Source organism: Sus scrofa, chromosome 9 (genome assembly GCF_054392235.1).
Source record: "Sus scrofa isolate SSC_HxYL_T2T_F1_AM1 chromosome 9, Sscrofa_HxYL_maternal_Yorkshire_Landrace_v2.0, whole genome shotgun sequence".
NCBI lineage: Eukaryota > Metazoa > Chordata > Mammalia > Artiodactyla > Suidae > Sus > Sus scrofa.
In genome coordinates this window covers 111510316-111522563 of record NC_139391.1, presented here as the reverse complement: position 1 = coordinate 111522563, position 12248 = coordinate 111510316, and the positions used below count along the sequence as shown (strand labels likewise).

Here is a 12248-nt window from a genome sequence, read left to right as displayed (position 1 = left end):
GCCAGCAAGCGTCAAAGGACAACAGTAATTTAATCACAGGGTTCACTGCCTCTCTGCATCAGCTGCCGACGACACAGTGCCCATCATGACTCCTTGGTTGGTGAACATGTTTTGCTTGTGACCACTCAAAGTATGCATGGGTTCACAAATGCACATGTATAACAGACTGATATTAGATGCTACTAATTATATTTCCTCCCCCAAAGGCTGCTAGGCATGCAAATAATGAGAAGTGCCAGTCCTATACAGCAGAACTTTAACCAGCACCCGGACAGCCTAACCACACAGCTTGTGAAGGACCCAGCAGATGTACTTCTGAGGAACAGGACTGACATTTTCAGCATCCACATAATTCACCATTTAGATCCAGGTGCAGTGGTAAATTATAAATTAATTTTCAGGGTTTGCAATGTTTCCAGGCTGGAAAGAGGTTACCCACGGTAACTAAATTTTTCTGCTGAACCACAAAAATGGATGGTCACAAAAAGTGCCAACAGGTTATTTCCCAGAACCAAACTGTATGCAAAGAGGCTTGATAATCAAAGGAGAGGCAAATATTCAGCGAGTTTTGAGCTGAGCGCTTCTGGTTCTCACAGATCTGCTGTGTCACCAGGGGAAAGCCCTTTAACCTCCACGCGCTCAGGAGGAAAGGGCCTTCGTCACCAGCAAGTCGGGACGCAGGGCACTGGCAAGACCCTCTGTTGCTGCATAATGACAACTTGTCAGGAGCCCTCAGAGTGCAGAAAAGAGGAACCCACCTTTTCTTCAATAGGGCATTTTTCTTTGAGCCAGTGACTCAGGACTTCATCTTTAAAGGCACCCGTGTTGCCCACTGTGCTTTGCTGAATTTTGGCGATTGTCGTGGCGTCCTTCACGATCTCGATCATTCCTACGGGAAGAGGCATAGTCTGCTGTGAACTTGGGTCCAGTGCCTGACCCAGAGGAGGAAGGGCTGTGTCTTTGTTGAGTGGAGGGCAGGGGGCTTTCTCAACCAGAGGGCTCTCTTCCAGGGGCGTGCTGTTGGTTTTCGTAGGGAGAAGAGAAGGAGAGGAGGAGGGTATGGAAGTTCTGTGGGACCTGCTTGCTTGCTTTTTTTTTTTTTTTCATGATTTTTATTTTTTCCATTCTAGTTGATTTATAGTGTTCTGTCAATCTCTGCTGTACAGCAAAGTGACGCAGTCATACATATATATTTTTCCCACATTCTCTTCCGTCATGTTCCATCACAAGTGACTAGATATAGTTCCCTGTGCTCTACAGCAGGATCTCATTGCTTATCCACTCCAAATGCAGTAGTTTGCGTCTATTAACCCCAAACTCCCAGTTCATCCCACTCCCTCGGGTCCTGCTTTCAATATCCCTGAATGAAAGGAGGAAAGGGTTGGTTTTTAATAAGCAAAAGTATTAGTGTGCTGAACACATCTTTCTTCACTTGGCCACCTGTGCCTTTTCCTTTTTTTAAACTTCCAGGTCCAATGTAAGTGATTTTATATCCTTCTCAAATTGGAAACTTGAATAAAAATATGTTTGATTGAAATTAAAATGTGAAATTGTAATAGGAAAGAACAAATCTAATTCCATATTAGATTTGTTTCTTTTACTTTAACCTTTGTGTTCTGTTGCTTTTGCTTTGAGCTAAGAATGCTGCCAATAGCCTGAAACATCCAGGACAGACCATTTTCAAGGCTCTAACCTTTACGGGTATAAGGCTTTTCCATTTAGATAGAATTAAAACGTTGCAGAACAGAGAGTAATATTTGTCTTGCTGGAGGTGTACAGAAACATCCTGATCTGACCCATGTGGACAAATGCAAGAGCAAAGGATTCCTAAACCAAGAAGTTTGCAACAACCAACCACACTCTTCCCTCACCTTGCCTTTAAAAATGCTTTGCTGAAACCCGTTTTTTTTTGGGGGTGGGGTGGGGGGAGGTTTCTGGGTTTTTTGAGCTTGAGCCACCTGTCTCCTTGCATGGCCCTGCAGCAAAACATTTCTCTGCTCCACAAACTCTGACTCTTGGTTTGTTCGGCCTCATTGTGTATCAGGCATATAGGCTTATGTTTGGTAACAAAATGTCCGTAAAAGCACCTAAGAGTAGAGTACGTCATAGCCTTGATAATGTGAATTCTTAGATATTAAAATAAGTGACAGATCTTTCCGTCTATTTTTAGATGTTACTTGTGAGAGAGAAGTTTAATGAGCAATGAGACAAGTGAAAGTTTAGAGGTGGAGAAGTTAAGATGAAGGAAGACGTTCTCACTAAGGTCCTTTCAATGTGCAGTTACAAGGAGTCAAATAATGCATTAAAGTGTTTTCGACCTGTCCCTTTTAAACCGAGTCACTTTCACCAGCCTGAGAACATCTTTTTCCTTTTTATAAGGATTATGACTGTAATTTTTCAGATGTTCATTGTCAGCACTGAAGGGATCACGGCCCTTTCAAACGAGTCGAGCGGTACATTCACCTCCCGAGGCCACCACATACCTATTTTGTCACCAGTTGAAATGCAGCCATATGGCAGGAGGCACAGATCCAAAGATTCGGTCTCCCAAATGGACTCCATGATTCGTAGAATCTGGGCATGAAAACACAAAAACCTTTCCATTATAAATACATATTTTCCTTCTCCATTAAAAAAAAAAAAAAAAAAAAGCAATCTTCTCTGGTAACCCAAAAAGTGAACATAAAATACATAAGCAAAAATTGTGCTTGACTTTATCAACCCAGTCCTCCACAGTTTCCCTTTCTTGGGAGACTGTTAATTTTGGTCCCTGAGGGGTAGGGAAGAAGTGGTTGGATTTCTTTGAGGTTAGGTTTTAGCCATGATTCATCCACTATTCAAATGTTCCTAGTTATGTGTATTTTACCGCAATTAAAAAAAGTTCCAGTCTAACATCTTTATACACAGTTTTATCCATAAGTCTCTCTTGGGCTAAAAGCAAGGCAGCGATAATGATGATAATGACAACATTCACTGAGTGCTGTTTTACGGTGAGCCTTGCTTAACCCCAAGTGTTGATATGATTATTAGGGTCATTCTGCAGCTGAAGAGACTAAGGTTTAGAGGGCTTACAAAAACTTGCTTTACCTGCCAAGTAAAGTGCCTCAACGACAAAACATAGTGCTTAAAAGGGCAATGCAAACTTCTCCCTCAAAGTGGGAGGAACAGCAGAGTGGTGGTTTGGGTTTCTGAAGTGCCCATCTTTAAATAATTCAAGATTCTGCAGATTTATTGGGAATTTAATAAACTGTCCCAAAGTTTGAAGGATTTGTGTGTGTGGCCACACCCATGGCATATGGAAGGTCCCAGGCCAGGGATGAATCCAAGCCACAGCTGCGACCTGCATCACAGCTGTGGCAATGCTGGATCCTCAACCCACTGTGCCACAGTGGGAACTCCTTTTTCTTTTCCTTTAAAGAAATACTTCTGAGGCAATATACACACCATTCTTGAAAAGAGAACAAAGGGTATTACTGTTTTCATATCAGAAATAAGTAAAAACAGAAACAGAAATGAAAACATGACCTTTTAAATAGGCTACATTTAAATCAATGTGGTTTGTCTATTTTATTTTTAAAGTTTATTTTATTTTTGGAGTTCCTGCTGTGGTGCCTTGGGTTAAGAATCTGACTGCAGTGGCTTGGGTGGCTGCTTTGGCGTGGGTTTGATCCCTAGCCTGGGAACTTCCAAAAGCTGCAGGTGTGGTCAAAAAGCAAAAAAAATAAAAATGAAAAAAAATTCTTTTCTTCTCTTTATTTTTCTTCTTCTTCTTCCTTTTTTTTTTACTTTTTGGGGTCGCATTTGCAACATATGGAAATTCCCAGGCTAGGGGATGAATTGGAGCTTTAGCCGCCAGCCTACACCACAGCCACAGCAACATGGGACCTGAACCACATCTGTGACCTACACCAGAGCTCACAGCAAATGCCAGATCCTTAACCCACTGAGCGAGGCCAGGGATCGAACCCACATCCTCATAGATACTAGTTGGGTTTGTTACCACTGAGCCATAATGGAAACTCCTATTTTTATTTTTTATTTACATGTAGTTGATTTACATTACATTAAATCTATTAGTTTCAGGTGTATGTGAAAGTGATTCACATATATATATTTCTTCATACTCCTTTCCCTTATGGTTTATCACAGGATAATGGATATAGTTCCCTGTGTTATACAGTAGCACTTTGTTGTTTATCCACTTTATATATAGTAGCTTGTATCCACTCATCCCAAACTCCTAATTTATCCCTTTCCCCTTTGGCAACCATAAGTTCGTTTTCTATATCTGTGAGTCTGTTTCTGTTTTATGAGTTCCTTTGTATCATATTTTAGATCCCATGGTTTGCCTATTTTAAATAAATCACATTAAATATTAGAAATTATGTTACCTCTACAGTATTGAACAACTAAGGTACAGAGACTATTACTTCACAAATGTGCAAAGCTAAAGTTTAGGTTAGAAAACATGAACACAACACTGATACCTTGATCATACACCTTCTGTTCTAGTAATGCATCTACTCTTGTTACTTAATTGCATGACCTCTCCAATCACCTACCTGTTCACCTCTGTCTCCTTCCTGTCAGCCCAGTAACTTGCATCTGGGTATGTGGATGTGTATCAAGAGGGATGTGTCTAAGGAGAGCCCCTGTGACTGTGTAGCTATGTCTGTGGATATGAATGAAATGGGTGCCTGGGGGTAAATATGCCCCTGCTCTGTGTCACCATGCTAGGAATGGGGTGTGTAAGTAAGAGGTTAGGTGAGGAAAGTATATCTGACTACTCGGGAATGTCGGCTATGCATCTCCTCGGGAATGGGCAGAAGTGTGAGGCTCACTCGATCTCTTATCTACTGGTCCGTGGCCATATTCCTCCAGTGAAAACTCTCTTATGTCATCTTTGATGACTGTTCATGAAACAGAACAGGAGAATGAGAACAGAGTCAGTAGTGGGTATGAAATCTAATACCGAATTCTTTTTTTCAGATAATTGAAAAACATACTTGAGAACAGTGTACCTGTAAAATAAGCATGTCTTGGCGCAGATCGTCACCGTGTTTAAAGATAATTCCAATTGTTTCATTTGATAGAGCCGTAGGATCGGCACATTTAAACTCAAGCCACAGGGGCTTCTTCTTGGAGGCCATCACTTTACATTTTTCGATCTGTAAGAAAACAGTGACATGTTTCCTACACACAACTGAACACACATTGTGGAGACACATATCCTCTTGTAAAGCATCACTATAAACAACTAGGACAAAGTTCCAGTTGGAAAATGATTTTCAGTGGTTTGGATACTAATGCAGGAGGCATTTTCACCAAATCTGAAAATGCTAGTGACAGCGATTCACAACACTTAAAGCGATGGTTCAGGGTGTGTTCCTAAGAACCCTAAGTGCCTCTGGAGGTGCCTAGGAGGTGTGGCATATTCTCCTCACTCCCACAGGACTCTTGTACCTCTATGTCCCTCTGACACAGAGTAACTTTGCTGTTACTTGTTTATATATTTGGTCTCCCCCTGAGATTTAATTTGAAAAAAAAAAAAAAAAAAAAGTTCTTTTGCTACCATAGTGTTTAAAAGCTGTCATTGCAGAATCAGAGGGATTTTAATTCTAGGCCAAACCTAACAAGATGAAACAGCAATAAATGGAAATCTAGCCCTCAGGTACAATGCCTATCTGCCTCTCCCCCCCAAAAAAACCACACATATAAATAAGGTGTGGGGGAATGTAGCTTAGCAGCCACTCATTTCAAAGTAAAATTGGGGTTAATGGATGCAAACTATTGCTGTTGGAATGGACTAACAATGAGATCCTGCTGTGTAGCACTGAGAACTCTGTCTAGATACAACACAGCGCGACAATGAGAGAAAAAGTTATGTATACATGTATGTGTAACTGGGTCCCCATGCTGTACAGTGGGGGGAAAAATGTGTGTTTGGGGAAATAACAATAAAAAATAAATTTAAAAAAATTTTAAAAAATAAAAAAATTTCAGAGCTTTAGCCAAAAGTAAATTTACCATGGATCAAAAATACTATGTGGTCTTTAAAAAAAGCAAACACAATTTGGAGCTGTATTAATATATCATTATTTCTATCAATCTCTGACTTCATAAGGACCGAGGATAGTGTGTGTTTTTGGTACAGGGCCAGCTTACTGCTAACTGCATATAAAATGAAATGTATAAAAGATGTAATGTAGGAATTAAAACTATAAAACTTGTAGGAAAAAATACTTGTCACATTGAATTAGGAAGTGTTTCTCAATTTTGGCACTACTAAAATGTTGGGCTAGATAATCCTTTTGTTGGGGGTGGAGGGGGGGAATGCCCTGTGCATATAGAATGTTTAGCAGCATCCCTCTTCTCTACCTGCTGGATGCTAACAGCATTTCTCCCAGTTGTAGCAATCCAAAACATCTCCAGACATTACCAAACGTCTCTTGGTGCAGGAGGTGGGGGTTCATCCCTGGCCGAGAATGACTGGATGAAGCAAATATATCTTAGGACATGAAATGCATGAACCGTAAAAGAAAAAGTGATACACCGGGCTTAATCAACACACTTTTTGCTCTTTGAAACACACCACTAAGAATATGAAAAGGTAAGCCACAAACTGGGAGAAAATATTTGTAAAATATATGCCAGATAAAGGATTTGTATCCAGATTATATAAATGACTCATAAATAAGAATATGATGGTACCCTGATTAAAAATGAATGGAAGGTGTGAACAGAAACTTCGCAAAAGAAGATGGAAAATAAGCACATGAAAAGATGCTCAACATCATTAGGGAGATGCAAATAAAAACAACAGTGAACTACCACTTCATGTCCATTTGAATGGCAAAAATTAACAAGATTGATGAAAAGAAGTGTTGCTAGGATGTGGGGCAATTAGAGCTCTCATACATTGTAGTGGAAATATAAAATGGCACAGATGCCATTATAAAGTGGAAAAAACATTTGGCAGTACCTCATAAATATACACTTTGCATCTGACCCAACTATCTCACTGTTAAATATTTACTCAAAAGGTGAATGGAAAACAAATTTTGATATAATCCTACAAGGGAATACTACTCAGTCATAAAAAAGGAACCAATGACTGAGATACACAGCCTGGGGGGAACTTAAAAGCATTATGCTAAATAAAAGAATCCAGATACAAAACTACATACTGGAAGATTCTACATCATGACATTCTAGAAAGGGAAAAGTTACATGATAGAAGGCAGATCTGTCATCTGGGATGGAAGATGCAAGGAGGAAAGGACTAACTACAAGAGGATAGGAAATAACTTTTTCTATAACATTGCTATGGAAATTGGCTATATCTTGACTGTGGTGATTATACGGTTGCATACATTTGTCAAAACTCTCTGAACGGTACACTTAAAATGGATACATTTTATCATCTGCAAATGGTTCCTTAAGAAAGCTGATTTAAAATAAAATGGATGGGAGATTGCCTGGTGGTGATGTTTTTAGTAACCAGTGGTTAGAGAAGGGCTTGTCAGAAGCTCATCCAGGAACTTTCCGGCATCCCTGTTTCTCTATAAACATAAGCTTTTATCCACTAAGCATAGCAGACATTGTCAAGACATAGAGACCACGTGGCAACATCAAGGTGATACCTACCACCAGTGCCCCGGCTTTCAGTCCAGGATCATAGGGAACTCTAAAGCTTTGGGGGAGATTCAAATTCTGTAGGTTTTCAAGCTTTTGCTTAAGTTGGGAAATAACTGTAATGGTCAAAAGCACACAAGAGTTATGTGAGTTCAAAGAATTACCAATAGCATCAATCATATTTCCTGAGACCACATGTATTCACAACATTCTATACATTTGATCTGGTAAGGAGTAGGTTTCTGTCTTTGAGGAACTAACCATTCAGGGTGGCAAGATAAGTCAGGCTTCCTGGGGGCAATACAGCCATGTAGGCACACTACAGCAGAAATAGCTGAGTATATATCAGATACCGAGACAGGCAGAGAGGGAGGTTTTACGGGTAATGCTAAGAATTACTGTTTTCTTTCCAACATGTGAAACTTTAAACTGCCATCTGATTAGAGGAACAGACGTCTAAAGACCATATTAAATGGAATTCGGTTAGGGTTTGGTAAATTCTTTTCAAAAGAGGAAGTGAGGTGGTGGGGAGACCATATGACAGCCTCAAAATACTAAAGGCAAAATACATAAATTAAAAGTTACTGCTTGGATAACAGACAGACCGGAGGCTGGTACAAATATTTCCCTTTCTTTCTTACAATAAAAATAAAAGTAAGATGATTATTACTATTATTATTTTAGGAGAGAGCATTATTAGTGTATTGGAAAAGGGTCAAAGGGGAAAATGGAAAATCAAAATTTGCAGAAGTTTAAAGTACTGGCTGAGCATGTTAGTGAGTATCCATTATGAGCCCTACAAACATGAATAAGAGGTATTTCCTAGCTTCAAGGCTCATACCATTGAACAGACCAGAAATATGTGTTCATGACTGTAATTTACTTATTTTTGGCCCCGGTGCGCAATGGCTTTTTGTGGGATCTCAGTTCCCAGACCAGGGATTGAACCTGGGTGGCAGCTGAAAAAGCGCCACGTCCCAACCACTAGATCACCAGGGAACTCCAATGACTGTAATTTAATATAATATCAACCCAGACCTCTGGGAATACAGATAAAGAGTGATTAACTTTCCTAGGGGAGGGGCCAAGGGATAGGATTTCTAAGGGATAAGAAGACAACACTGGAACAGAGAGGAGGTGATATATATATATATATATTTTTTATAGGAAGTACATATATATGTATAGCTATATATGATGTATATGTATATACATACGAAATTTGTAAAATAACTTCTCAATAATTCATTACTTTAAAAGACTCAAGATTTGAAAATTACATGCATATATTGAAAGATGGGGAGAAAATGGTAAATATTTGGATATAACTAATCTTTTCGTGTGTGTGCACAGTTGCTCTTAAAAATACATCTTACATCTGCATAACGGTGTTTTAATATTTCAAAGAGTTTAACAGTCATTATCATAAATTCACCGTTGGAATATATACGTAGTTTTTAAAAATATTAACTTGTAAAGGGAGAACTTTAAATTTGCCTATTACTCCGTAAAGACAGGAGATTAAAAAAATGTGTTCTTGGCTAGCTTTAGGAAGGTGCGACTTGCCTAGCAGAAGAAAAAAGAGTCACAGGGACGATGGCATTTGGAGATGAAAGTATCCGGAAAGAGAAACAAGAAAATAGAGGCCACCGTACCTTGGGAACTGACGTCATACTTTTCAGCAGAGAGCGATTTAATGTCAATGGTGACTTTTTGTAACATGTCAATTACTTGGACTTGCTGGGTGAAGTCGTGCAGCATGGCTGTGCCACAGCCCCTCAGGTAGGCTTCCAGGATCACTGCAAACCTCTGCTGATAGTGCCTAGACTGGGCAATCTCACTTCTCAAGAACCAAAACAAGAAGTGACCAATTCTCTTGTTCTGAGGGTGGGAGCAAGAAGGTTGAAATCATTATGACTAATGCTCGAGATCTATCAGCCACTTCTTGATAACTTTTAAAATGTCACGCTCTCATCAAAATGGAGGTACTTACTCTTAAACCACGCTTCAGCAGAAATCTGGCTAGGGCACTGTCATGGTATGGTTCAAATTTCACAGCCTAAAGGAAAAACACATTGGCATTTGTAGGAGTGCATGTTCCGTCGGTTAATCAGGAAACAAGAAACAGAGAAAAACTGGTGCTCTACCTTAGTGGATTTGTATGGGTAGAGTGACAAGAATCTGACTAGCAACTTAAGTTCAGTCCTTTCTTTTCAAGGACACTTTGGGCCAGAGTGACCCACTTGCTTAAGGACTAGGGTTAGAAGTTAGAAATGTGCTTCTAATAATTTCCAAGATGAAGAGGTGAGGGCTTTTGTTCTCCTGAAGGGCTGATTAATTGGAAGGATGGCAGGGAAAGATGGAGATGGCTAAGACAAATCTATAAAAGCGGCAGGGCGGAAAGGTTGTTGGAAATGAAATAGTCGGGATATGGTACATGTAGGGAGAAAAATACATTTGGTAGATGTGATACCAAAAAGCCCCCAGGCCCCCTCCCAAAATACATTTGGATCCTAAAAATCCTATAGCTTCTTTTCTGCTCAAGACGTGTATTTGGCAAGTCACAGGTTCTTACTGCAACAGAGCCATCATACTCCCTGCCACAATGCCGTGGGTACGGGGCTTTTAAAGGTCTGAAAATCCCTTGTTTTATCTGATTCCTCAAGCTCAGTAGTTTTCACATCACTTGGCTAATACAGAGGTATTCATGTAGGTGATAGCTCTGTGACTAAAGAAGAAAAACAAACAATAAAAAGTAAAAAAGTAGAGGCCGGATGGCTGCCCTGAGCTCCTCTCCCTCCCCCTGTCCGCCCTCAGCTGCTGTAGTCTGGCCAATTAAAAAATAAAAATAAAAAATAATTAAATTCTGGTGGGCACATGGATATTTGTTACGTCATTTTTTAATACTTTCCTGCAAGTCTGCACTCATTCATAATTTTTTTGGCCACTCTCAGGACAGGTGGAAGTTCCCAGGCCAGGGATCGAACCCAAGCCACAGCAGTGACAATCGTTAGATCCTTAAGCTGCTGAGCCACATGGCAAGTCCTCATTCATACCTTTTTTTTTTTTCATTTATAATGATTTTTATTTTTTCCATTATAGCTGGTTTACAAAGGGCAAAAGACCTAAATAGATATTTCTCCAAAGAAGATATACAGATGGCCAACAAGCACATGAAAAAAAATGCTCACTCATACTTTTAAAAGCAGCAAGAATAACACACACTGTTTGATTATTAGAAATGTATATGTAGAGTTATAGGTAGAGGTCATGTAAAAGCATAACGAGGTTTAAAATTAAACATCTGCAAAGTATTTCTTTATAAATAGACATGCTCTATCCTTTTTTTTTTTTCCCTAAGGAACAGGAGAAATTTCATCCCACTTTATGTTATAGGGCCTGGGGGCTTTTTGGTATGATTTCCAATTCTTACTCAGGTTTTCCAGTATGGAAATGATCAGATCAATACCGACGTGGTGATTTTTCATTTATCCTCATGCTTTCAAAAATGAAGGTGTGCTCAGATAGGTGCCATTGTAGCCGCAGTTAACATCTTAATTCTGAGAATGTGGTTACTGGGCTACCAGTACTCACTTCAGAAATGTTGTTAAGTTTCTAACCCAAACGTGAGTCTTTCTGACCTGCTTTGTGTTTCACTTCTGTAAAGACAAGGCAGATCTCGAAGAGGATACCATTTTGATCAGGAATGAATGAGTCATTTAGTCGTATCTGAAAATGTCTCAAATAGTTTTACAAATGACTACTCTTCTTCACATTTAGGACCACAAATTCAATGTTAATAATACTCACTGACCTCTCGTTTAAACGTTTCCAAGAAGGACACTATTTATTTTCAAAGTCTGCCAAGTTTACTTGTGAAAATGACAGTATAAAATAATTCATGGTGTCACTGGGACTTGGAGAAGACCTCATGCGATTTTGTTTTATGTTCTTTGTGTTATGGAGAGCTAGAAAACGGAGGATGCTTTAATTCTTCTAAAATTTGCAGTCGTGTTTATGCCAGCCTCTGACCTCACAGGCAGAGAAAAACACTGGCTGTCTCTGACAGATGAAGGCAAAGGCCAAGTGACATGTTTCAAGCTTCTGCTAAGGGAAAGGGGAAGATTCAGCGTTAAAGTGGAGAGTATCCAAATTTTGCAGCAGGAAACGCCAGAAACTTCCCATAAATATAATGCTTAGACACTTTGGTGTCCAACATTTAGCTTGGCTCATCCTAACCATCTCAGGTCAAACACCACCAACTCAATCGGAACTGTCCTTGGCTTCCTGAGTCTAAATCGAGTGTCCCCAGGACCCTTGCCTGTTTTCTCATGATACTCTCTAGCTTTTACCCTGAAGCCTTTGTCACAATTTGTTGTTAAATATCTGCTTGTACGTGTCCTTGTGTAATGTCGGCTTTTATGTGCCCCAAGCTAGGCCAGAGACCAGCTCTGTTTCCATCACTGCTCTATATCCAGCAGCCAGAACAGGGAAGGCACTCAGACCCTGTTGCTGAATTAATGACTGAACACATCTGCAGTCTAGCATAGCATTTCTCTTCCAGTTTCTCTCCTTTTTCTTCCTTGTCAAGCAGCACAATATAATCTGAGAAT

General features: G+C 39.7%; 1 protein-coding gene across 5 annotated transcripts in view; it reads right to left on the bottom strand.

Annotated features, from left to right (window-relative positions):
* The window catches only part of PIK3CG (phosphatidylinositol-4,5-bisphosphate 3-kinase catalytic subunit gamma), a 50539-nt gene that overhangs the window by 26344 nt on the left and 11947 nt on the right, over positions 1–12248 (bottom strand). For all 5 annotated transcript variants that reach the window (XM_021102203.2, NM_213939.1, XM_021102204.2 and 2 more), the window contains 6 exon segments: positions 9629–9694; positions 9291–9516; positions 7648–7751; positions 5022–5168; positions 2484–2574; positions 759–889 (listed from right to left, as the gene is read on the bottom strand). In XM_021102203.2, the coding sequence (XP_020957862.2) occupies positions 759–889; positions 2484–2574; positions 5022–5168; positions 7648–7751; positions 9291–9516; positions 9629–9694 (765 nt within the window).